At 59.2% G+C, this 23,988-nt stretch overlaps 1 protein-coding gene across 3 annotated transcripts in view; it reads right to left on the bottom strand.

The window, feature by feature from the left end:
* Window positions 1–241: 241 nt before the first annotated feature.
* Window positions 242–23,988, bottom strand: part of Tppp (tubulin polymerization promoting protein) — a 27,744-nt gene continuing 3,997 nt past the window's right edge. For all 3 annotated transcript variants that reach the window (XM_077799927.1, XM_077799928.1, XM_077799929.1), the window contains exons 2-4: window positions 14,000–14,317; window positions 5,117–5,270; window positions 242–4,810 (exon numbers count right to left, since the gene is read on the bottom strand). In XM_077799927.1, the coding sequence (XP_077656053.1) occupies window positions 4,616–4,810; window positions 5,117–5,270; window positions 14,000–14,317 (667 nt within the window). In that variant the 3' untranslated portion in view covers window positions 242–4,615. The remainder of the gene's footprint in view (window positions 4,811–5,116; window positions 5,271–13,999; window positions 14,318–23,988) is intronic.

The following is a 23,988-nucleotide window of genomic DNA, read 5'->3' on the forward strand; positions in this document are numbered from 1 at the left end:
AGCCCCAGCCAGGAAGCAAAAGGCTCCCTTGGGTAACGGTAACCCAGGGCCTGTGTGCTGTGCATGCAGCGCAGAGGATCCTCCTGCCCCTCTGCAGTCTCTCTGGGGTGTTCCCTGGGGTGGATGTTAGGGTTAGAATGTCAGGCCCACTTTGCCAGGAGGTGGCGCTAGCACAGGCAGTGTGCACTCTGAGGAAGGCAGGAGACCCATGTTGTAACACCTTTATTCATCACTTTACCAATGACACAGGATGCTACGACAGACAGCACACACACAGGAGAAATGTGCAGACAGACAGGAGCTGTTTCACTAAAAATTTACAGGCCGGGCCACAAAAGCAAGTCCAACAGGTGACATGGTGCCTTACGCTCTGTGGGAGGGACAGCAGGGCCTCGGGACCCCAGAGACCTTCCTGGTGAGTGTGATTTAGACATCAGCAGAAGAGCCTTTCTGAGTCGGAACACCCAGACACCAACATTACCCATCACACTGATAAAGTGATACGCTCGGTTCTCCTTAACGTTAATAAAATCGTGTAAAAATATATTGCATATATATACATAAATTTGTTTCCATTTCTTGAAAAAACTTAGTACAAACTAGTAGTATATTATCCCTTTCAAGTTTCTTTTAGGTTGTGCAAGTTTCCTTTGTCGTTTGGCTTGGTTTAGTTGTTAAGAGGTCTAAAGGAAGAGGGATGGTTAACATAAGAAGGCCTGTCCCGCCCGACTCCATCCCGTCCCAGGGACAGGTCATGCCCTGAAACACAGAGCTCACCGACTCCTCAGTGGTCAGCCAGTGGAGGGAGGGTAGCAGTACAGTGTTTATGGACGTCTGGCCTCTCGATAACTTCACAGTAGAGCTGAGTTGTCACCCTTATTGTACTGAGCAGTGACAACAGGTTGTCCTCATGTGGCAGGCGCTGCAGGGCAGAGGAGCAGCGGGCTTGAGTGAGCCCTGGGAGGAAGTAGCCGACAGGCAGACACGCTTCCCTGTAAAGGGACAGGTGTAAATGCTATAGGTGTCCAAGCCCTGGCACCCTCCAGCCACACTCCCTCCAGTCCTGCCACGGTGCCAGAGCAGCTGTGGCCAGTACTGAGCGCACCGTGTGGCCGTGGGAGGCAGCTGCAGCCACCCAGGCTGCCCAGTGCCTGCCCCAAGCTGCCAGCCACTCAGACCCTGGAGGGGTGACAAACAGGTGGGGGGTGGCAGGAATCATGCAGATTGAACCACTAAGGTGCCTTTTCAAAATGTCCCTGCATCTGCTGTCATTGTCGTCTACCCTCAAACATAAGACCAAGGATATCAAAGGTGTAAAAATACTCCAGTATAAATATATTTCTTTTGCTATAATATTTTTAAACATCACTTGAACTTTGATTTTGGTAGAGCTAACCACTACGACCCTTACAGAGCACTTACTAGGTGCTTACCCTAGAGCAGTAAACAGAAGTAAAGACGCCTCTGCTAGGATCAGCGTTCCCCACCACGCTCCTACGCCTCCTTCCCTGAGAGTGACACTCCGTCAGCTCTGTCCACCTCGACAACCTGCCCCTCTCTTGGGTGTCACCTGACAGAACCTGACTTGTCACCAGTGTCTCCTTATAATTCATCCCTGTCTCCTGGATGTTACCTCCCGACAGAATGTCACCTGAGAACCTGTCCTTGTCTCCTGGGAGTCACCTCCTGACAGAACGTGTCCCCGTGTCTGGGGTTGCATGCTGTGCAGTTTCACCTACAGATGTGTCTGCCCCTGTGAACCGTGGTTAGTAAAGTTACTGGCACTGAGAGACCATGCGACACAGGCAGGACCTGCCCACAGCTCACGGCGGGCGTCCAGAGACTGAGGAAACGCACCACTTTGTGCAGAGTCCCAGCCCGCTCTGCGTGCGGGGCGCACAGGTTCCGTGCCCAGTTTTAAAGTTTCCTGGGTTGGTTTTTACTGCCCTTTCCTTGCTAGGGACACAGGTGGGAAGGGAGGGTGTGTTTCAAAGCTACAGTTTGAAACTGACCAGAGGAGGGTATGGTCCTTACCCACGTGTGTCCGAGGAAGCCCTTGGAACCTGTTGGGGACAAAATGGGAACCACTCGTCTGATGCAGTGCTGTGTGCCACGAGTACCATGTGATGGGACAGCCTGGCGCATTGGCTCTCCTGCACAAGCCCGAGGGCATATCAGGCTAGGATGTGGAGGGCCACCAAGGTTTTTCTTCAGTAAAACCCAAGGATTCGTTATGGTGACCAGGAATGCATTCTCCAGTTCTCATGAGAAGTGAGAGGACTTGGCCTGGCAAGGGCGCACCTTCAGGAGCCAGAGCTGGCCGGGGCTGGCACTCTGCAGCCTGGGACCTGTGGCCCCGCCAGTCTGTGCTTCTCTGTCCAGTTCTGGGCAGTGATATCATGAGGTGTGGGCTGCGTGGACAGGGTGCCCAGTCACGAGGGATTGAGGTCCCTTGAGGATGGCACTGAGATGGCTGCTTCTGCGTGGGTCCAACTTCCTGTGTGTTCCTGCAGCAGGCCAGCCCACCACTTGGTCAGAGTCGTTCTTGTCCGACAGTGACCCACTGACCAGCAGACAGTGTCCTGGTGCTCCACACAGACTGTGGGGTCCGAGGGAGCATCCATACCTGATAATGTGGCACAGGACCCGTTGGGTGCCCCCCGCCCCATCCCTCTACCCTGGCCCAGGGCACGTGCCTGTAGGGACTGTTGCCATGATGAGGGGAACTCAGCTTCACAGGCAGAAGAAAGGGAGAAGAGCAGCCTCAGACCAAGAGACGGCCAGCCACGGGGGCCCCTGGGAACCAGGGGTGCTGGAGAGGGCAAGAGCCAGGAGGGGGTGGGTGTTCCGGGGCCCTGGGACTGGGGGTCTGGGGAGACCACTGATGAATACTGCTGCTGGTCTGAATACAGGGCTGTGGGGTAGTGCACAGAGCTGGTGTCCAACACTGCCCACGTTGTTTTGGCCTCTAATCTCTTCACACAAAAGACCAGCTTCAAGTCTGGAATGCTGGGCTGGGGTTGGGCACCTGGCAGCTTCTCCCCAGACCAGCGAGATGACACCCACAGGGAGTCCCCAAGCCTCAGACCCAGTTCCCCTTGTCATCCGTGCCAGGCACCTGGTCTCCCAGGACCTCGGAAGGGTGCTGTCTGCTGGGGCCACCCATCCTCCATGGAGGCCATTGGTGTTGGGGGACTCGGGGAGCCTTCAGCTGGGACCCGAGGTCTCTGCTCTGCTCAGGGGCTGGGGTCTGGCCTCCACGGGGCTGCAGCTGTGACTGGGCACTCTTCAGGCTCAGGAGTGGTGGGTGGCATGTCCACCTGCCATGGCGGGAAGAGGGCCTTACTGTCTGCCTGTGCTGTGGGCTGGGCTGAGAGTCCCCCTGAACAGCCATCCGGACAGTCGGTGGCCAAGAACAAGCAGGTTCTTGGAAGCATTTCCCCAGGCTGCCATGGGCTCTTTCCAGGACGACAGCCCCGCGGGTTGCTGTGGGCCCTGGTGACAGTCGTGGCGCACGCCTCTTAGCCTCAGCATGGCACAGGAACGCTCAGTCCCTGTGCCTGCACCATGCTGAGGAGGGGCTGCCCGTGGCGGCCTGTGGTGTGGGTGGGCAGGGTCCTGGGCCAGCTCTGCACTGGCCCTGTGCACTCAGCTGCCCATGGCAGAAAAGGAAACCCCAGCAAATGCCACTGGCTCTGAAGGCTTGGTGTCCTGCCTTGGGGTGTCGGGAGGACCGGGAGCTGAGCACGCTGCCTAGACCCTCCCTGAGGGAGGCTGCAAGCAAAGCTGGGCGGAGCCAGCACAGCCACGCAAGAAGCCCGGAGAGGCCCGCCCTTGCACCGAGGCCACCGCGTGGGCTCTGCACCACACATGTCCCAGTCTGGCTGGTGACACAGCAGGGCGAGCTGAGCCCCCTGGACCACTCTAAGCACAAGCGGTCACCATGGCTCATCACTGCTAGGACAGCAAAGGGGAGGGACTGCCCACTTCACTCCCAGGCCACGCCCTGGGCAGCCCAAGGTTCTGCTGTGGCTCCTGGGCCTGCCTCTCACACTGCCCTCAGCACAGACCTGTCCACAGGCACTGCATGTGTGGCCTGCCACACGCCCTGCCAGGACAGCATGAAGGGCTGTGGCCCCTGCTAGTGGGGCGCCTCGGACACTGCCTGTGTCCTGCTGGGGTAGCGGTTTCATTTGTGCTGTTGGTTAGTTGGTTAACTCCTACTGCCTCAGAGGCTCCTAGAAGGTGTCAGAAGGTCAGCAGGGCCTCCGACAGGGTCTACCCCACTTGTTCCCACACCTAACAGCTCCCAGAATGCCCCTTTCCCTGCAAGCAGGTATCCAGTGTGGCACAGTCCTGGGAGACCATTTGAAAAGGACCATCCACTTCCCAGTTCTGGACGAGACAACTGTGTTAGGAAGGGTCAGTGAATCAGGACCCAAACCTGGGTCTGAGAGGTGTTGCCGGGCAGGAGGTAGCCTGGGTGTCCCCTTCCCAGCAGGCAAGGCCAAGGTCCACGAGTCCTGCCCAGTGTGCAAAGGAATGTGATGAAGTGGGACGGGGTGCCAGTCGGGCACGCGCCTCACGCGTCCCCAGCGTCCAGGGTGTCGTGCAGCTACTTGCCCCCCTGCACCTTCTGGTCATAGGTGCCTGCGTGCTTATAGCCAGGCACGTAGCCTGACTCATCCACCAGGTCCACGCGGCCAGCCTTGCCCTTGCCCTTGCCCGATGGGTCGAAGCGCTCCTTGTGGGAGCCCGTAAACTTGGTCGTGTCCGTGAGCCGCGACACGGTGGGCGAGGACACGGCTTTCTGCAGGGGGAAAGTGGGGAGAAGAGCGTTAATGCGAGCTCAGCAAGGAGGCAGTTGAGGACAGCCACTGGCCGGTCACTCAGCGGGGCCGAGGTCTGGACACATCCACCTCCCCTGCGCCAGCTCAGTCCTGGGTGGGGGGTGACGGATCTGGCAGTCCTTCAAACTGCCCGATGTTCGAGGGTGGCACGCCTCTAACTGCAACCAGTGGCCACCCGAGAACAGGGGCTGCGGGAACCCCGGGCCCCGCCCACACCAGGCCCCGCCCACACCAGGCCCCGCCCAGCCAGACCCAGTCCTGCTCACCGTGACCCCTGAGATGACGGGCGAACGGCCCTCAATGAGCCTGTGCACCTCGCGAACCGCCTCCTCGCTGCTCTTGTCCTTGAATCGCTTCTTGGCCAGCTCCTCCAGCGCCTCCTGGAACTGCTCGAAGGTGATGGTCCGGCAGGACTTCCCCCTGTGGATGCGGGCCCCATAAGCATGGGAGCAGACACCCCCAAGACGGCCCCTGCCCAGCCAGCGTGCGTCCCCACGCCGTGCTGTTTGGCAACCCGCGCCACGCAGTGGCCACGGGCAACGAGCACTGCACACAGCCACCAGCAGCCAGCCGCCCAGAAGGAGCCCGGCAACACTCGGTGGTGGCCGGCGGAGTCGCCTCCCCAACCCATACCTGCACCCAGGCCCTTCCCTGGGTCCCCCGTTTCCCCTGCCCTCATGGGGTACCGTCAGCCAGCTGGTGGCTCTAGGTTAGAACAGCCAGAGCCATGATGTGTCCAGACACAGTGTGCCCAAACCTATCCCACAATTTCACCACCTCCTCCCTCAGGAGGGCATCCAGGCAACTTGAAAATGTTCCAAAGTTTTCTTTACCTTAGAATTTTGCTTTAAAAACATTTTTCAACTTTGATAGGATCTGTCCCAACTAATCCAAATGAGTGAGTTTTTCAATGTCTGAACTCTGGGTGAGGCTGAGGTCTGCAGAGGACCCTGTAAGGCACTGGGGAATACTAGTACACCAGCCAGAAACAGGCCGCCTGGAGGGGCCAAGCAACTCTGGCTGCCCACTTACCAGCCCCAAATGTCCAGGGCCCAAGAGACAACGGACAGTGAACACTGGCAAGGGTGAGAGGGGACCTAGCACAGTCAGAATGGTTTAAAAACTGAGAACCAAGTCGCAGAACTGAGTGCACAGTCCCCCAGGACTGGGGATGAGGCCAGCCAGGAGGACGGCAAGGCCTGCACATACCAGATCCCTCCGACCCACACCTGGCCCCACATGTGTCCACTCAGACACATCCCAGTGCCCCTGAAACTCGGCACACTGGGGGGAGGATGCGTGAGTCAGTTTCTCAGGTTTCCCAGAAATAACTGCACACGCTGCATTAATGAAACAAGAGTGGGCTGCACTTGGTCCAAAGTCTAAAAGTTGACCTCTTTGAAAGACACCATTAAGGAAAGGCAGCCACAGACTGGGAGAAAATGTTTGCAAAACACAAACCCAACAAAGGACTCACACCTGAACATGCAGAGATCTCTTAACACTCAACAGTATGAAAAAGAAATCAGTGTCAAAAAGTGGGCCATGTATCCAAATATCAAACCGCCCCAGAGACACAGATGTCTATCAAGCCAGGAGTGTTGCCCTCCGCCCTCCACGGGGAAAGCCGGGGCTGCACAGATGCCCAGTGTGCAGGGGCCTGCCTGCAGGAAGGGCCAGGTACAGCACTGGGGTCTGGGGGTGCTGCACAGGTGAGCACCATGGGTCCCACAGCCCCATCCCTAGGTTCTGGCCCCCGAGAGATGAAGATTTGGCTCTCACCTGGCCCCATGTGAATGCTGTCACAGTTTTAGTCACAATCACTCAAATCTAAAAACCCAAATGTCCTTCCACACTGGCCTTGCAAATACACTGTGGCATGTGGACACCCAATGGGTGATGCCCACAGGGACACTGGACCCCAAGTGGCCAGGCTGAGGAGCTGGACATGGAGACGCCTCCGCGTGGCTCCCACAGAACCCGCGTCTTCCAGAGCCTGGAGCGCGCACACTCTTCCCTGAAAACCTGGGACATCTGGATCCGACACCCTCAGGTCAAGAAAAGAGCTGAACTTGAGGGGGGAGATGAGGGGGAGCCCCCAGATCCTGTAGCCAGGACCTTATGCCTCTCCAGGGAGGATCACTGAGACCCCACAACGGGACTGTGCCCCCCAACACATTCTAGAACTATCTTCTGGGGAAAGGGGCTCAGTGGTGTCGTGTGGGGAGGCCAGAGCCCCCAGAAGCTCACAGCTTGCATGTGCCAGCTGTCCCCTGTGGTATTGGCTGAACCAGCCGCCCTGGGCTGCTGGACCCTGCAACCCAGTGCCTGGGTCTGACAGCCTTACTGTCCTCTCTGGGCCCTGGGGGCCTCTCTGTTTGTCCCGGGCTGTCAAAGCCACTCTTGTCTCCTGCTCACTGCCCTGCTGGGGGGACATGTGAATGCCAGGCCTGGTGACCTACCACTGAGGCACACAGCCCTCTGCGGGTGGCCACCGCACCAGGCGCCACCAGCACGAGTCACGGGGGGCGGGCGGGGGCTGGGGGCCCCCATCAGAGGCCACATTCAGATGGGGCTGGATGCCTGCTCTGCTGCACCAGGAGCCCCACAGTGCTGCTGAGGAGAGGGAGCCCCCGTCTCGGCCCCCAGGCTCACAGAGCTGTCCCCAGGGGACCCCAGTGAGTCTAGGAACACAATGCCTGTCACTCCAGGGCTCTCTGGACACAGTGAGCCTGTTTTGCAGAGCCCTGGGACTGCGGGGCTCCCCGGAGCTCGGGCTCCCCTGCTCCAAAGCCAGCCCAGCGGGATGTGGCCTCTGCTCACACACAGGCTCCAGTGGCCTGCCTGCGTGTCCCAGGCTGACAGGCGGCCTGGCAGGGGCTGCAGGAACCTCGCTTGGGCCAATACTGAGCTCAGAGGCCTGCACCTCCAGGGCCCACCCTCCAGCTCTGGGCATATGCAAAGCCCCCAGCCCCTTCCACAGACCCCTTTGTGAGAGGACCCCTCTCTACAGGGATGGATGGATGATCAGAGATAATTTTGGGTTCAGAGAAGGCTGCTGGTGCTCCTGGGCTCCCTGGCTCTGTGACAGTTTGGATCCCCCAGGGACCTCTGAGGAGGGGTTCACCAGCCAGATGCCACTCCCGGGAGAGAGTGGGCTGTGGTCAGGGCAGAGCTGCCCCTGCACTTTCGAGGGTCGGAGCCAGAATGCTGGTCATGCAGGCATGAAGCTCCAGGACATGGCCCCTGGCCCTGGGCTGGGGTGGACCCTACCTGGGGCTTCTTCAGGGCTTGGGTGGACCGGATTTGGAAGCTGCCCACACTTCTGCTAGACTGTGGAGCAGCCCAAGCACTGGCCCAGGGCTCCCCCATGCCCACTGACTGCCCCTGCCTCCCCCAGGACCCAGCCCCAAGATCCATACCAAGATGAGGCTGAGGCTGAGGCTGAGGCTGGATCAGAGCTCTCCAGGGTCTCCAGGTGACCACAACAGCCAGACCACTTAGGAAGCCCCTCAGGGGCAGGGAGGTGACCTGGAAGGGCCTGGGTGTCAGCAGCCTGTGAGGGCACCTCACACACACCGCATCTAGGAAACCAGAGCCTTCTTGCACCTCACTCAGGCTCAGCTGACCAGTGAAACCATCCACCAGCCAAGAGGTCAGGCCATGACCCTGCTGAGGTCCCTCCAGGACCCCCAGGCCACTGGGCCGGGCTGTACTGGGGCTGCTCAAGTTCCAGAGATCTGACCACCAGCCATCTGCAACCCGCCTCCAGGGGTGGCCTGGGTCCAGAACGTTGTCACCTCCCTCGGAAGAGGAAATAGCCATCCTTAAAGTGCCTCCTGGCCCCTGTGCCTGGCGCCTTCAAGGTTCTGACCAGGCCTGGGCACAGGGGCCCGCTCTGCCAGGAGGCCTGGGGCTCTGCCGCCGTCAGGCCCCCCATGACCTCGGGGGGCCTGAGATGCACACACTGACAATTCTGGGTGTCTGGGGAAGGCCATTCCTTACATGGCCTGCATGCACTGTCCAGCTGGTTTACAAGGTAAGGTGGACACTTGTCCCCAGATTGCCCCATTCCCTCCTCTTTGACTCACCAGGGCACAGGACCACCAGCCCACAGACCCTGAGCCAAATATGCTGCACATGACTTTTCCAGTGCCCCCGCCCCTCAGGACTGTGGTGCCTCCCCTCAGGGAGAAGCCACGGGCTGGCTCTGCACTGCCACAGGTGGCCTCTAGAGGGCGGCGCAGCCATGGGAAGGGAGGCCACGCTCCTGGAACCCAGATCCTGGGTCTGGCCCCAGGCCCTGTGCTCACCCTCCCTTGGGACAGGTGTCTGTGTCAGCCCTGCCTGCTCCCCAGGCCCAGAGCCGGAGGAAGGGCGCCCCAGGGTGGGTGCAGAGGTGAGCAGGGCCGGTGTCTCCTGGCTTTCCGGGACGTGTGGGCATACGGAGAGCACCCAGCCTCTGCCCCTCCTGCCACACACCTGGCGGGGGCTCTCCTGGGGCCTGGGCCCAGCTGTCTGCAGACTTCGGACGATGTCCTTTAGGTCCAACTGGCCACGGCAGAGGGTTGGCATCAGGCAGCTACCCATCCTAGCGGCAGCCAGCAAGCCCTTGGGGCCCGACCCTGCTCTCTGCAGTGGGCACTGGCCCTACAGAGGGCCAACTGGCCATCACACAGCCCCCACGTGGGTGTGGGTGGGAAGTGGTGAGCCCTGATGGCAGGCCACACACCCAGTCAACAAGTCTGGCCCTCGGCCTCCCTCTGGCCCTAGGCCTCCCCTCCTGGCAGCACGGTGTTCAAGGCAGGTGGCAGCAGACCCTTTGGCTCCCACGCACCCTGCCCAGGCACAGCAGGCACACACAGACCTGTGGTCCGTGCCTCAGGGCCCAAGGACCCCACCCTGGGCCTGCCTGAGGTCTCCATTAACCATTGAGAGTCAGGCCAGCCAGCTCTGGGCAGGAGGGCGTCTAGGTTAACAGTCGTCTTCAATAAAGCTGGCAGAGAGCTGAGAGACACTTGTTTAAAATTTAACACATAGTAACATCAAAACAAACAAGCGCTGCCATGGCGACAGGGACCCAAACAAAGGCTGCAGATACCCCAGCTGGCGCCACGCCCGCGGAGCCATGGCAACCTGCCCTGAAAACAGAAATAGTGGACTTTTTCTCTCCCAAGCCCTGTCAGCCAGCAACTTCCTGGCGGTACCTAAGGGCTTCCTGGGGTCCCCAAGCCCTGGAGGTGAAAGCTCCCGGCTGCCCTGGAGGGCTGTGGACACCACTTCTCAGTGCCCAGCACACACAGCCTGTCAGCACCCCGTGATTTCCGGGGAAACCCTGGCCATCCCCTGACCCCACTTCTCCAGCCTTTCTGCAAGACCCCAACACCCTGTCCCAGGACATTCTTCCCCCTGGCCTTGCTGTCCCCCCACAACCCTGCCAGGCCAGTCTCCCTCTCCCCAAGTTCAGGGAGAGAGTTTAGGTCTCTCGGTCCTGCACCCTGGGAGGGGAGGGGACCTGCCTGATAGAGGGACAGGGACCTACTTGGTAGGCCCAGGCCACAGATACCCAGCAGAATCCAGGCTGCACGTGGGAAGGACAGTCCCAGGGTGGGCAGCACCCTGAGGGAGACCCCATGATCCTCAGGCAGATAGGGAGCCAGAGCCCTGGGCCTAGCCAGCTCTGATCCTGGCCCCCTGTCTGCTGAACCAGCTATGGAGGCACACAGTGTGCCCACGGGCCCTGCGCACTGACCGCCCAGCCACCTGGGGCCATGTTGGGACCTCGGCACTCTCTGGGCTTGGGCTGCATCTGGCCATATCCCCAGACCCTGACCCCCAGGGCAGGGGCACCCTGAGTTCCCTGGGCAGCCTGGGGTCTATGGCAGCGTGGGACATGCCTTGGAGTAGGGCCCAGCCTCAGTCTGAAGTGGCCCCAGGGGCAGGAAGGCTGCATGTCCCTTCACACGGGGTGGCCATGCCCAGCCTCTGGAGCCCTTTCCAAGGAATGAGGCACAAGCACCCTGGCCACCCCTGGGAGGCGGCCACGCTCCCTGCCCGCGTGTGGGCACATGGGCAGCAGCCAGGAGGCAGTTTCCCACAGAAGGACTGGACGCCCCTGGAAAGGCCACTGCTTCCCACCTCTCACCTAGCCACCTGGAAGCTGCCCCCTGAGCACATCTCCGGCCTCCTTGCTCCTGGGTCTGCTCCCGACTACCCTGGACACGCTGGGCTCACTGAAGACACCAGAGGGCACATGAGTGGAGCACCGTGGGCCGGCTGGCCTGCCCCGAGCGGTTCTCGCACATCCACAGTCCAGGCCGGAGCAGGCTGCAGGGCCTGGGGGAGCGGAGGGGGGCTTCAAAAGACAGCTGCCAGTGGAGGAGCACTGGGGACAGGGCCTCGCCGTGCGCAGGAGCCAGCCCTGCCTGGCCTGGCTGGGCGCTCCAGCCACAGCCAGCCCCACAGGAGGCAGCTGCCCCTCTTCACAGCTGACCCCGTCCCTCCCTGGGCTGGCATCACGGCACAGCCACTTAGCCAAGCAAGAGCTCTGGGCACAGGATGAGGGCCGTGCCTGTGCCAGAGGCCCTAGCCCCAGATCATCTGGGCACAGTCCAGGTCAGTGCCCTTGCCCACAGCTAGCCCACCTGCCAGAGCAGACTTGGTGACCAGGACCTGCCTATCCCTGCCTGGGACCGTCCACTCAAACCCAACTGGCAAGTCCAGTTGCTACCAGGAGGCCACATGTTGCCTCCAGGGAACAGACAGACCCAAGCCCATGACAAGCCCCAGGAAACACAGGAGCCCAAGAGCCCAGGGAAGTCTCCCCAGCTGAGGCTCGTGGGGAGCCTGTCCCCTGGCCTTGCTGGGATCCGAGGGAACCAGGGGGCAGCAAGCACCGAGCACCCAGATCGGCCTCAAAGGAGCTGCAGCTGTGGGCAGCTGGGGGGCCTGGGGGCTGAAACTGGCTGCACCAGGACAAGCATGCCTCTGGGTCCTTCTGAGCTGTCCCCAAGACCCTGGCCTTCCTGGCTTGTCCCACGGAAGAATCAGCTCCCACCTGTGGTCCTACCTCCCAGGTTCTCCCTGCCCCCACCTCTGGAGGTAGCAGTGGACAGCAGTGAGGCCCCAGCCAGTGCTGCCACAGCCACCTGGTGCACAGGACCCGTGCAGAAGCAAGAGCTGGGAGAAGAGGCCGGGCACAGTGGTGCACGCCTGTCATCCCAGCGGCTCAGGAGGCTGAGGCAGGGGGATCGCGAGATCACAGCCAGCCTTAGCAAAAGTGAGGCACTAAGCAACTGAGTGAGACCTGTCTCTAAATAAAATGCAAAATAGGGCTGGGATGTGCCTCAGTGGTCAAGTGCCCCTGAGTTCAATCTCTGGTACCTCCCCCCCCCCAAAAAAGAGAGTTGGGAGAAGCACAGGGGCTGCTGTCCAGGATGCACAGGGGGTCCCAGTGAGGCCTTCCCAAGCAGGGCTGGTGCCTCTGGGGCTGGTGCCGTCAGAGGGTAGGCCTAGGCCTGGAGGCAGTGAGTGGGACTGTGGCCAGAGTAGAAGTCGGGGTCTGGGAAGGTGGGGCTGGACCAGAGGCTCCCTGGTGGGTGGCAGGGCAGAATGACCACAGGTCCAGGAGCTGCCACAGCCTCCTCACATCCTGGCCCCAGACCACCAGACCCCAGGAGGAAACAAGCCTGAGCTGCCATGGAGGAGGGTGGGCAGGAACCCCAGCCTCGACTCCCATCAGAGAGACCTGCTCACCAGGTGGGCTCCCAGTCTCCACGAGGAGGCTGGTGCTTTACCAGCTTCTCCTTCTGGGTCAGATTGTCCTGTGCAGCCCCTGGAGCTGGGGGAGACTGGAAGGAGGCCAGTCCACTGTAAGGGTTTGGAGACCCATTTGAGTGGGTTTCATGGCCCCTCTGGCATGACTGTCCACTGCTCCCAGACCACCACCATGGGCTGTAGACCCAGGAAGCTCATCCAGATTCACGCTGACTCAGAGGTGCCCCTCCTCTACAGAGACCCCAGAATCCCAGGAACACAGGGAAAGGCCAGGCTGGCACTGGGGCTGGCGGAACTAATGGCCATGGAGCCCCTTTCTGGGGACCTGGGCCTTGGGCCATACGATCCCCAGTTGGCCTTTCCCCTCCAACCCTAGCCTAGTGCTGGAGCAGAGTCCCCGTGTCCCCGGGCCCAGAGCAATGGTGGCAAATGTGACCAGCTCCATCTTTTCTCACAGGGGCATGAGCCAACGACCCACCCAGCCAGGCCTCCTAGTTGGGGAAGCCCCGGAGCTACCAGCTGGACCACACGCACCCTGCCCTGCCCACTGCTCCTCCCAGCAGAGGCAGGAAACAGCAGCATAGCCACTGAGCACTGGGCATGTGAAGCCCTCAGCATCCACCCAGAGCTGGAGGGCAGTCCCAGCCAGCAGCACCCACGGAGACCCACAGGGCCACCCAGCAGGACCCCGGGGTCTGACAACCCTGCCTCAGTCATCAAGGCCGGCAGGAGGGAGGGCAGCAAAGTGGGAGGTGGGAGGAGGACCCTCGGCTGGACACAGACTACCTGAAGCAGACGCGCTGGTCCAGGCTGGACCTGTGCAGGGCAGGAGGGTGGCCAGGGCATGCCGCTCTCCCTAGGGGGTGGCAGTGGGGAGGTGGCAGCCAGCCGTCGTCCAGGTGCCTCAGAGATGCCCAAGGAAAGGGGAAGGGGCAAGGCGCCTCGGCACACTTCCCAGCGTCCTGAAAGGGTGCGCACCAGACGCACACGCCCACACATGCGTACGCACGTGGAGCACACGGAGCACGCAGCACGGTGCGCATATGCTGTCTGCACAGCCGCCGGGGGCTCTCTGACCACCAGCTCAACTTCCCTGCCAAGTCACAGGAGGGAGCACCACGGCTTCCGGCTGTGGGCTGCTGTCACCCCTGGAGGACAGGGCTGGCTGGCCTGAGCCCCATCTGAGTTGTCCTCACTCAATGTGCAGCAGCTGTTTGTGACCCGGAGCAGAGTTCACCCCGCTCCAGGGCCAGATGCCCCAGAGGCCACATCCAAGCCCCCACCATAGGACGGGTGGGGCCCGGGGTGGTGGGTCAGGAGCCGCGCTCTGGAGGCTGCGCAGCTGGGCTCCCTCTCGGTCCCGGTGCACTTACTTGATCTTACTGAAGACGATGTCCACATCTGTGACGGTCACGTTCTTCCCGTCAATCACATGACAGTCCTTGCACAGCTTGGACCAGTTCTTGCCGTGCATCTCCTTCCCAGTGGCCCGGGTGTCCCCATGGACCGCGAACCGCCGGAAGGCCTCCTCCAGCGCACTGAGCTCTGGGGCAGCGGCCGCCCCCTCGCTGGCGCCCTCTGATTCCAGTGACAGCCTCTTGGTCGCCTTGTCCCTGGCAGGGTCCCCTGGGGACTTGGGGGGTGTCCTGTTGGCTGCTTTGGCAGGCTTGGCCTTGCTGTCAGCCATGTTGCTGGGGAGGAAGGAGAGAAGAAGGTCACTTTGCCTCTCACAGGTGCCCAGCCACAGGAAGGAGACTCCAGCACATGTGAGGGTGGAGCCCCCACTGTGGAGACTGTGGGTCCCCTGGGTGGCACCTGGTCAGTTCCAGCCCTGAGGAGCAGTGCCACAGGCTGACAGGCACTGAGAACAGGACACCGAGCCCTACAGAGTGTGATCCTCCACACCAGCACGCAATGTCTGGGGTCAGCACCAAGCTCGCCTCAGAACCTCGACGTTCACAGGCCCTTCCAGGCAGGAGCACCCTGAGCCAGCATGGCCAAGGCTTGGCCATATCTCTTGGCCCTGAGATGGGGCAGGGTGCAGCTCCTACCAGCTCAAGGTGCACCAATCCCCAACACAGAGCAACCCAGGTGAGGCTCAGCGGCCGGGCTGCAGACTGGCCAGGGCGGGTCCCCCAGCCTGCTCCTCCTGAGAACAATATGGCCATGCTGGGTGGAGATGCTCCCTGGAGGCACCAGGTCATTCCAAAATGGAGGACTTCCGGGGGCCGGAGCAGGGGTGGATGAGGAGACAAGGTCATTTGGAAGCTTTGCTAGAACTTGACCTGAAGTCTGAAACCCAGGGGTCCCCACATTCCTCCAGGGTTCGCCCTACGGCCAGTGACCATGCATTTGAGGTGGTCATCTGAGCCTCAACCACCCAGCCTTCAAATCTGTCCCACATGAGGAGGACAAACTGGCTCCTCACATGGTTCCTCCCACTGGGACAGACAGGTGTGAGGTGACAGCATCAGGCAGTAAGTTAAAGCCCGTCAGAGGGTGGGCGCTGGGTTTCACCTGGATGGAAGAGGAAACGCAGCAGATGCAGGCCCCTGTGGACAGCACTGCACCAGGACAGTCCAGGGCTGGACCCACCAGACAGGCTCTGGCCACTCTCCTGCAGTAGAACCCACAAGATGGTGAGCAGATGGCAGGCTGAGGATGGGTTCCAAACAGGAAAGAGCAGGGAGACACAGGGATCTGGGCCAGGCTCTTGTGGGCAGCCCTGGGCACCTGGCCTTGCCCACTCTACAAAAGACTTCCCACTGAGGACTCCCACCCACGCTGCACTCGGGATAGAGAGCCAGGGTGTTTCAGACAGCTGGGCTTGGGAATCTGGCCAGCTACACGGAGGAGGAGTGGTCACAGGGAGCCTGGCTTCCACGAGGGACACGGTGTCGGCACAGGCTGCAGGGCCCTGGGCAGGGGTCGGAAAAGTCCAGGGTTGATAGAGGACAGGAGCCATTGGGGTGTGGAAAGCTGCCTCTTGAACCTCAGCCCTGGGAGCCTGGGCCTGACAGAGTGGCTGACGTCAGAGTAGTGCCTGCAGGGTGGACTGTCCCACCTGAGGTTCTCAGAAGGCTTGGGACAGGAGCAGACAGCGTGCAGACGGCAAGCCCATGACCGTGACCGGGCTCTGCCAGGTGTGCATCTGGTCGTATTACCAGGAACACATAGAAACCTGATAAAACATTGTTTTGCTGTTTAAACAAGAATAGAGACCCTAAGTGTGGCTGTGTGAAGACCCCCAAGGCTCTCCGTTCTGGCATGCAGAGGTGCCCTCTCCAGCCCGAGCCTGAGGCCACAGCCTTCCCCTGCACCCCTGCCCACTGGCCCCCTATGCTGCTGGACCCAAGTGGCATCCTCCCTGCCTTTCCTGGTGTGCGTCCTGCATCCAGGTACGTGTCCTGAAACTCAGGTGTGTGTCCTGTACCCAAGTGTGTGTCCTGAAACTCTGGTGTGTGTCCTGTACCCAGGTACGTGTCCTGCACCCAGGTGTGTGTCCTGTACCCAGGTACGTGTCCTGCACCCAGGTGCATGTCCAGCACCTCAGGTGTGTGTCCTGCACCCAGGTGCGTGTCCTGAAACTCAGGTGTGTGTCCTGTACCCAGGTGTGTGTCCTGAACCCAGGTGTGTGTCCTGTACCCAGGTGTGTGTCCGGAACCTCAGGTGTATGTCCTGCACCCAGGTGCGTGTCCTGCACCCAGGTGTGTGTCCTGTACCCAGGTGTGTGTCCGGAACCTCAGGTGTATGTCCTACACCCAGGTGCGTGTCCTGCACCCAGGTGTGTGTCCTGTACCCAGGTGTGTGTCTGGAACCTCAGGTGTGTGTCCTGCACTTCAGCTGTGTGTCTGACCTCAGATGTGTGTCCAGCACCTCAGGTGTGTGTCCTGCACCTCAGGTGTGTGTCCTGCACCCAGGTGTATGTTCTGCACCCAGGTGTGTGTCCTGAACCTCAGGTGTGTGTCCACACCTCAGGTGTGTGTCCTGCACCTCAGATGTGTGTCCTGCATCCAGGTGTGTGTCCTGCATCCAGGTGTGTGTCCTGAACCTCAGGTGCATGTCCAGCACCTCAGGTGTGTGTCCTGCACCTCAGGTGTGTGTCCTGCACCCAGGTGTGTGTCCTGAACCTCAGGGGTATGTCCTGCACCCACCCAGGTGTGTGTCTTGTACTCCAAGTATGTTCTGTACTTGGTGTGCACCCTGTACCCCTCTCCTACCAGTCTGCAACTCCAGGCAGGAGGAACGTACACAAACGTTCCCCAGCATGTGTTCCCTGCCCTTCCCCGACTGAGCTCATTCCCAAAAGCCTCTTTCTGTGCCAGCCCCCAAACCATGCCCTCAGGACCAGAGAAGAGCAGGTGAGCAACACGAGATGATGGCCCAGGCCAGGGCGACGTGGAGGCTAATCACATCCAACTTCCACATGGGCCTCTCTTGGGAGTCAGGGGGATGGGAGCTGGTAATGCATCTATGGGTGTGGGACCAGACTATGTTACCAGATTTGCATCTGCAAAAGAGGGCAGAGGAGGCCAGATGACAGATGGAATTACAAACTCGAAGTGGGAGGAGACCCAGGGCAGCTGCCAGGCTGCCTGCTCTTCCCGCAGGGCCCAGGGACCCTCCTGCACCCAGGCAGGCTTTCTTACACCCCCCACCCCCACAGACCCCATGCCAACCTCAAAGGGCTGTCCATGCACACAAACAAGCCCAGAGTGCATCATCCGGACCCCCTTTTACAAAAGTAAACCACTGAAGCAAAACAATTAAAAAAATCATCCTGAAGCAAAAACCAAAAAAACTGACAAGAGAACACCCAAACTGGCGGAGAGTAACCGGGTGTAGTCATTGCAGACACCTGTCAAAGAGAGAGGCAATGGAAGTGTCAGAGAGATGTGTGGATCTAGAGCAGGAGGGGTGAGGAGGGCAGGTGTCAGTGAGTATGACCAGGTGCCTGGATCTAGAGCAGGAGGGGTGAGGAGGACAGGTGACAGTGAGTATGACCAGGTGTGTGCATCTAGAGCAGGAGTGGTGAGGAGGGTAGGTGTCAGTGAGTATGACCAGGTGCCTGGATCTAGAGCAGGAGTGGTGAGGAGGGCAGGTGTCAGTGAGTATGACCAGGTGCCTGGATCTAGAGCAGGAGGGGTGAGGAGGGCAGGTGTCAGTGAGTATGAGCAGGTGTGTGCATCTAGAGCAGGAGTGGTGAGGAGGGTAGGTGTCAGTGAGTATGACCAGGTACCTGTATCTAGAGCAGGAGTGGTGAGGAGGGCAGGTGTCAGTGAGTATGACCAGGTGCCTGGATCTAGAGCAGGAGGGGTGAGGAGGGCAGGTGACAGTGAGTATGACCAGGTGTGTGCATCTAGAGCAGGAGTGGTGAGGAGGGTAGGTGTCAGTGAGTATGACCAGGTGCCTGGATCTAGAGCAGGAGGGGTGAGGAGGACAGGTGACAGTGAGTATGACCAGGTGTGTGCATCTAGAGCAGGAGTGGTGAGGAGGACAGGTGTCAGTGAGTATGACCAGGTGCCTGGATCTAGAGCAGGAGAGGTGAGGAGGGTTAGGTGTCAGTAGGTATGACCAGGTGTGTGGATCGAGAGCAGGAGTTGAGAGGAGGACAGGTGTCAGTAGGTATGACCAGGTGTGTGGATCTAGAGCAGGAGTGGTGAGGAGGGTAGGTGTCAGTGAGTATGACCAGGTGTGTGGATCTGGAGCAGGAGTGGTGAGGAGGGTTAGGTGTCAGTAGGTATGACCAGGTGTGTGGATCTAGAGCAAGAGTGGTGAGGAGGGTTAGGTGTCAGTAGGTATGACCAGGTGCGTGGATCGAGAGCAGGAGTTGAGAGGAGGACAGGTGTCAGTAGGTATGACCAGGTGTGTGGATCTAGAGCAGGAGTGGTGAGGAGGGTAGGTGTCAGTGAGTATGACCAGGTGTGTGGATCTGGAGCAGGAGTGGTGAGGAGGGTTAGGTGTCAGTAGGTATGACCAGGTGCCTGGATCGAGAGCAGGAGTTGAGAGGAGAACAGGTGTGAGTATGACCAGGTGTGTAGATCTAGAGCAGGAGTGGTGAGGAGGGTAGGTGTCAGTGAGTATGACCAGGTGCCTGGATCTAGAGCAGGAGTGGTGAGGAGGACAGGTATCAGTGAGTATGACCAGGTGCCTGGATCTAGAGCAAGAGTGGTGAGGAGGGTTAGGTGTCAGTAGGTATGACCAGGTGCGTGGATCGAGAGCAGGAGTTGAGAGGAGGACAGGTGTCAGTAGGTATGACCAGGTGCGTGGATCTAGAGCAGGAGTGGTGAGGAGGGTAGGGTTCAGTGAGTATGACCAGGTGTGTGGATCTGGAGCAGGAGTGGTGAGGAGGGTTAGGTGTCAGTAGGTATGACCAGGTGCCTGGATCGAGAGCAGGAGTTGAGAGGAGGACAGGTGTCAGTGAGTATGACCAGGTGCCTGGATCTAGAGCAGGAGTGGTGAGGAGGGCAGGTGTCAGTGAGTATGACCTGGTGCGTGGATCTAGATCAGGAGTGGAGAGGAGGGCAGGTGACAGTGAGTATGACCAGGTGCGTGGATCTAGAGCAGGAGTGGTGAGGAGGACAGGTGTCAGTGAATATGACCAGGTGTGTGGATCTACAGCAGGAGTGGTGATGAGAACAGGTGTCAGTGAGTATGACCAGGTGTGTGGATCTAGAGCAGGGGGGTGAGGAGGACAGGTGACAGTGAATATGACCAGGTGTGTGGATCCAGAGCAGGAGTGGTGAGGAGGACAGGTGTCAGTGAGTATGACCAGGTACCTGGATCTAGAGAAGGAGTGGTGAGGAGGACAGGTGTCAGTGAGTATGACCAGGTGCCTGGATCTACAGCAGCAGTGGTGAGGAGTGCAGGGGTCAGTGAGTATGACCAGGAGCCTGGATCTAAGAAGGAGTGGTAAGGAGGGCAGGTCTCAGTGAGTATGACCAGGTGCGTGGATCTAGAGCAGGAGTGGAGAGGAGGACAGGTGACAGTGAGTATGACCAGGTGTGTGGATCTGGAGCAGGAGTGGAGAAAAGGGTAGGTGTCAGTGAGTATGACCAGGTGCCTGGATCTAGAGCAGGAGTGGAGAGGAGGGTAGGTGTCAGTGAGTTTGACCAGGTATGTGGATCTAGAGCAGGAGTGGTGAGGAGGGCAGGTGTCAGTGAGTATGACCAGGTGCCTGGATCTAGAGCAGGAGTGGAGAGGAGGGTAGGTGTCAGTGAGCATGACCAGGTATGTGGATCTAGAGCCAGAGTGGTGATTAGGACAGGTGTCAGTGACTATGACCAGGTACCTAGATCTAGAGCAGGAGTGGTGAGGAGAGCAGGTGTCAGTGAGTATGACAGGGTGACTGGATCTAGAGCAGGAGTGGTGAGAAGGACAGGTGTCAGTGATATGACCAGGTACCTGTATCTAGAGCAGGAGTGGTGAGGAGGACAGCTGTCAGTGAGTATGACCAGGTACCTGTATCTAGAGCAGGAGTGGTGAGGAGGGCAGGTGTCAGTGAGTATGACCAGGTACCTGGATCTAGAACAGGAGTGGTGAGGAGGACAGGTGTCAGTGAGTATGACCAGGTGCCTGGATCTAGAGCAGGAGTGGTGAGGAGGGACAGGTGTCAGTGACTATGACCAGGTGCCTGGATCTAGAGCAGGAGTGGTGAGGATGGCCACTGTCAGTGAGTATGACCAGGTGTGTGGATCTAGAGCAGGGGGGTGAGGAGGGCAGGTGTCAATGAGTACGACCTGGTGCATGGATCTAGATCAGGAGTGATGAGGAGGGAAGGTGTCAGTGAGTATGACCAGGTACCTGGATCTAGAGCAGGAGTGGTGAGGAGGTCAAGTGTCAGTGAATATGACCAGGTCCCTGGATCTAGAACAGGAGTGGTGAGGAGGTGGTGTCACTGAGTATGACCTGGTGCCTGGGACCTAGAGCAGGAGTGGTGAGGAGGACAGGTATCAGTGACTATGACCAGGTGCCTGGATCTAAAGCAGGAGTGGTGAGGATGGCCACTGTCAGTGAGTATGACCAGGTGTGTGGATCTAGAGCAGGGGATGAGGAGGGCAGGTGTCAATGAGTATGACCTGGTGTGTGGATCTAGATCAGGAGTGATGAGGAGGGAAGGTGTCAGTGAGTATGACCAGGTACATGGATCTAGAGCAGGAGTGGTGAGGAGGGCAGGTGTCAGTGAGTATGACCTGGTGCCTGGACCTAGAGCAGGGAGTGGTGAGAAGGACAGGTGTAAGTGAGTATGACCAGGTGCATGTACCTAGATCAGGAGTGATGAGGAGGGAAGGTGTCAGTGAGTATGACCTGGTGCCTGGACCTAGAGCAGGAGTGGTGAGGAGGACAGGTATCAGTGACTATGACCAGGTGCCTGGATCTAGAGCAGGAGTGGTGAGAAGGACAGGTGTAAGTGAGTATGACCAGGTGCATGTACCTAGATCAGGAGTGATGAGGAGGGAAGGTGTCAGTGAGTATGACCAGGTGCCTGGATCTAGAGCAGGAGTGGTGAGGAGGGCAGGTGTCAGTGAGTATGACCAGGTGCCTGGATCTAGAGCAGGAGTGGTGAGGAGGGTAGGTGTCAGTGAGTATGGCCAGGTGCCTGGATCTAGAGCAGGAGTGGTGAGGAGGGTTAGGTGTCAGTGAGTATGACCAGGTGCCTGGATCTACAGCAGGAGTGGAGAGGAGGGCAGGTGTCAGTGAGTCTGACCAGGTGCCTGGATCTAGAGCAGGAGTGGAGAGGAGGACAGGTGTCAGTGAGTATGACCAGGTGCCTGGATCTAGAGCAGGAGTGGTGAGGAGGACAGGTGTCAGTGAGTATGACCAGGTGTGTGGATCTACAGCAGGAGTGGTGAGGAGGACAGGTGTCAGTGAGTATGACCAGGTGCCTGGATCTAGAGCAGGAGTGGTGAGGAGGACAGGTGTCAGTGAGTATGACCAGGTGTGTGGATCTAGAGCAGGAGTGGTGAGGAGGGCAGGTGTCAGTGAGTATGACCAGGTGCCTGGATCTAGAGCAGGAGTGGTGAGGAGGGTAGGTGTCAGTGAGTATGGCCAGGTGCCTGGATCTAGAGCAGGAGTGGTGAGGAGGACAGGTGTCAGTGAGTATGAGCAGGTGTGTGGATCTGGAGCAGGAGTGGTGAGGAGGACAGGTGTCAGTGTGTATGACCAGGTGCCTGGATCTAGAGCAGGAGTGGTGAGGAGGACAGGTGACAGTGAGTATGACCAGGTGCCTGGATCTAGAGCAGGAGTGGTGAGGAGGACAGGTGTCAGTGAGTATGACCAGGTGTGTGGATCTATAGCTGGAGTGGTGAGGAGGGCAGGTGTCAGTGAGTATGAGCAGGTGTGTGGATCTGGAGCAGGAGTGGTGAGGAGGACAGGTGTCAGTGAATATGACCAGGTGCCTGGATCTACAGCAGGAGTGGTGAGGAGGACAGGTGTCAGTGAGTATGACCAGGTGTGTGGATCTAGAGCAGGAGTGGTGAGGAGGGCAGGTGTCAGTGAGTATGACCAGGTGCCTGGATCTAGAGCAGGAGTGGTGAGGAGGGTAGGTGTCAGTGAGTATGGCCAGGTGTGTGGATCTATAGCTGGAGTGGTGAGGAGGGCAGGTGTCAGTGAGTATGAGCAGGTGTGTGGATCTGGAGCAGGAGTGGTGAGGAGGACAGGTGTCAGTGAATATGACCAGGTGCCTGGATCTAGAGAAGGAGTGGTGAGGAGGACAGGTGTCAGTGAGTATGACCAGGTACCTGGATCTAGAGCAGGAGTGGTGAGGAGGACAGGTGTCAGTGAGTATGACCAGGTGTGTGGATCTAGAGCAGGAGTGGTGAGGAGGACAGGTGTCAGTGAGTATGACCAGGTGCCTGGATCTAGAGCAGGAGTGGTGAGGAGGACAGGTGTCAGTGAGTATGACCAGGTGCCTGGATCTAGAGCAGGAGTGGTGAGGAGGACAGGTGTCAGTGAGTATGACCAGGTGTGTGGATCTAGAGCAGGAGTGGTGAGGAGGGCAGGTGTCAGTGAGTATGACCAGGTGCCTGGATCTAGAGCAGGAGTGGTGAGGAGGGTAGGTGTCAGTGAGTATGGCCAGGTGCCTGGATCTAGAGCAGGAGTGGTGAGGAGGACAGGTGTCAGTGAGTATGAGCAGGTGTGTGGATCTGGAGCAGGAGTGGTGAGGAGGACAGGTGTCAGTGTGTATGACCAGGTGCCTGGATCTAGAGCAGGAGTGGTGAGGAGGACAGGTGACAGTGAGTATGACCAGGTGCCTGGATCTAGAGCAGGAGTGGTGAGGAGGACAGGTGTCAGTGAGTATGACCAGGTGTGTGGATCTATAGCTGGAGTGGTGAGGAGGGCAGGTGTCAGTGAGTATGAGCAGGTGTGTGGATCTGGAGCAGGAGTGGTGAGGAGGACAGGTGTCAGTGAATATGACCAGGTGCCTGGATCTACAGCAGGAGTGGTGAGGAGGTCAAGTGTCAGTGAGTATGAGCAGGTGCCTGGATCTACAGCAGGAGTGGTGAGGAGGACAGGTGTCAGTGAGTATGACCAGGTGTGTGGATCTACAGCAGGAGTGGTGAGGAGGACAGGTGTCAGTGAATATGACCAGGTGCCTGGATCTAGAGAAGGAGTGGTGAGGAGGACAGGTGTCAGTGAATATGACCAGGTACCTGGAAGTACACCAGGAGTGGTGCCGTGGGACGGTACTGTGACTCTGGTCAGGCCTGTGTTTAGGAGCATATTTGGTGAGGCGGGCAGGTGTTATCCAGCTAGGCCTTTGCTTAGTAGTGGTCCAATGCAGAGCGCCTAAGACCTTTGATATTTCGGCTTCCCCCGGGTCCCACTGTGCTCTACCTGGCATGACCCAGCACCTTCAGTGAGCATTTTGTGGTGCGCTGACTGCAGTCAGGCCCCTGCTAGGCTGCTGTGGCCAGCTCTTTTTCTGTGCTCAATCTAGAGCTATGAGTGCATGCAGGAAAGCTGTCTGCTGCAGACCCTGAGGGTGGCAAGGGCTTCAGGGTGGGTGGGTCAGGAGGGAGCCTCTGGAGCACCCCTGCAGGTGCAAGCCACTCCAGCTCTCCCCAGCTCTGGTCAGGTGGTCCTGGACCCCAAGCAGATTCCCAGGTGCAGCAGGGGTGATGCCCTGTGGCTAGAACCCTCTATAGCTCTTTAGGCCTGGCACCCTCCACCACGGCTGGCAGCCAGAGTGGCCCACTCTGGGCTCACTGGGCCTGGGTGGAGACATCTTGCAACCAGATCTGCAGCTGCTTCTCATAGCCAGTCCCAGTGCCCAGGTGAAAAATACTCCTAAGGCCTGAAAGTGTTGGCTTCTGCTACGAATCTGGAAGTCATGGCTCTAGGAGCCAGCCACAGGATGTCA

Source organism: Urocitellus parryii, chromosome 1 (assembly GCF_045843805.1).
Source record: "Urocitellus parryii isolate mUroPar1 chromosome 1, mUroPar1.hap1, whole genome shotgun sequence".
Taxonomy (NCBI): Eukaryota; Metazoa; Chordata; class Mammalia; order Rodentia; family Sciuridae; genus Urocitellus; species Urocitellus parryii.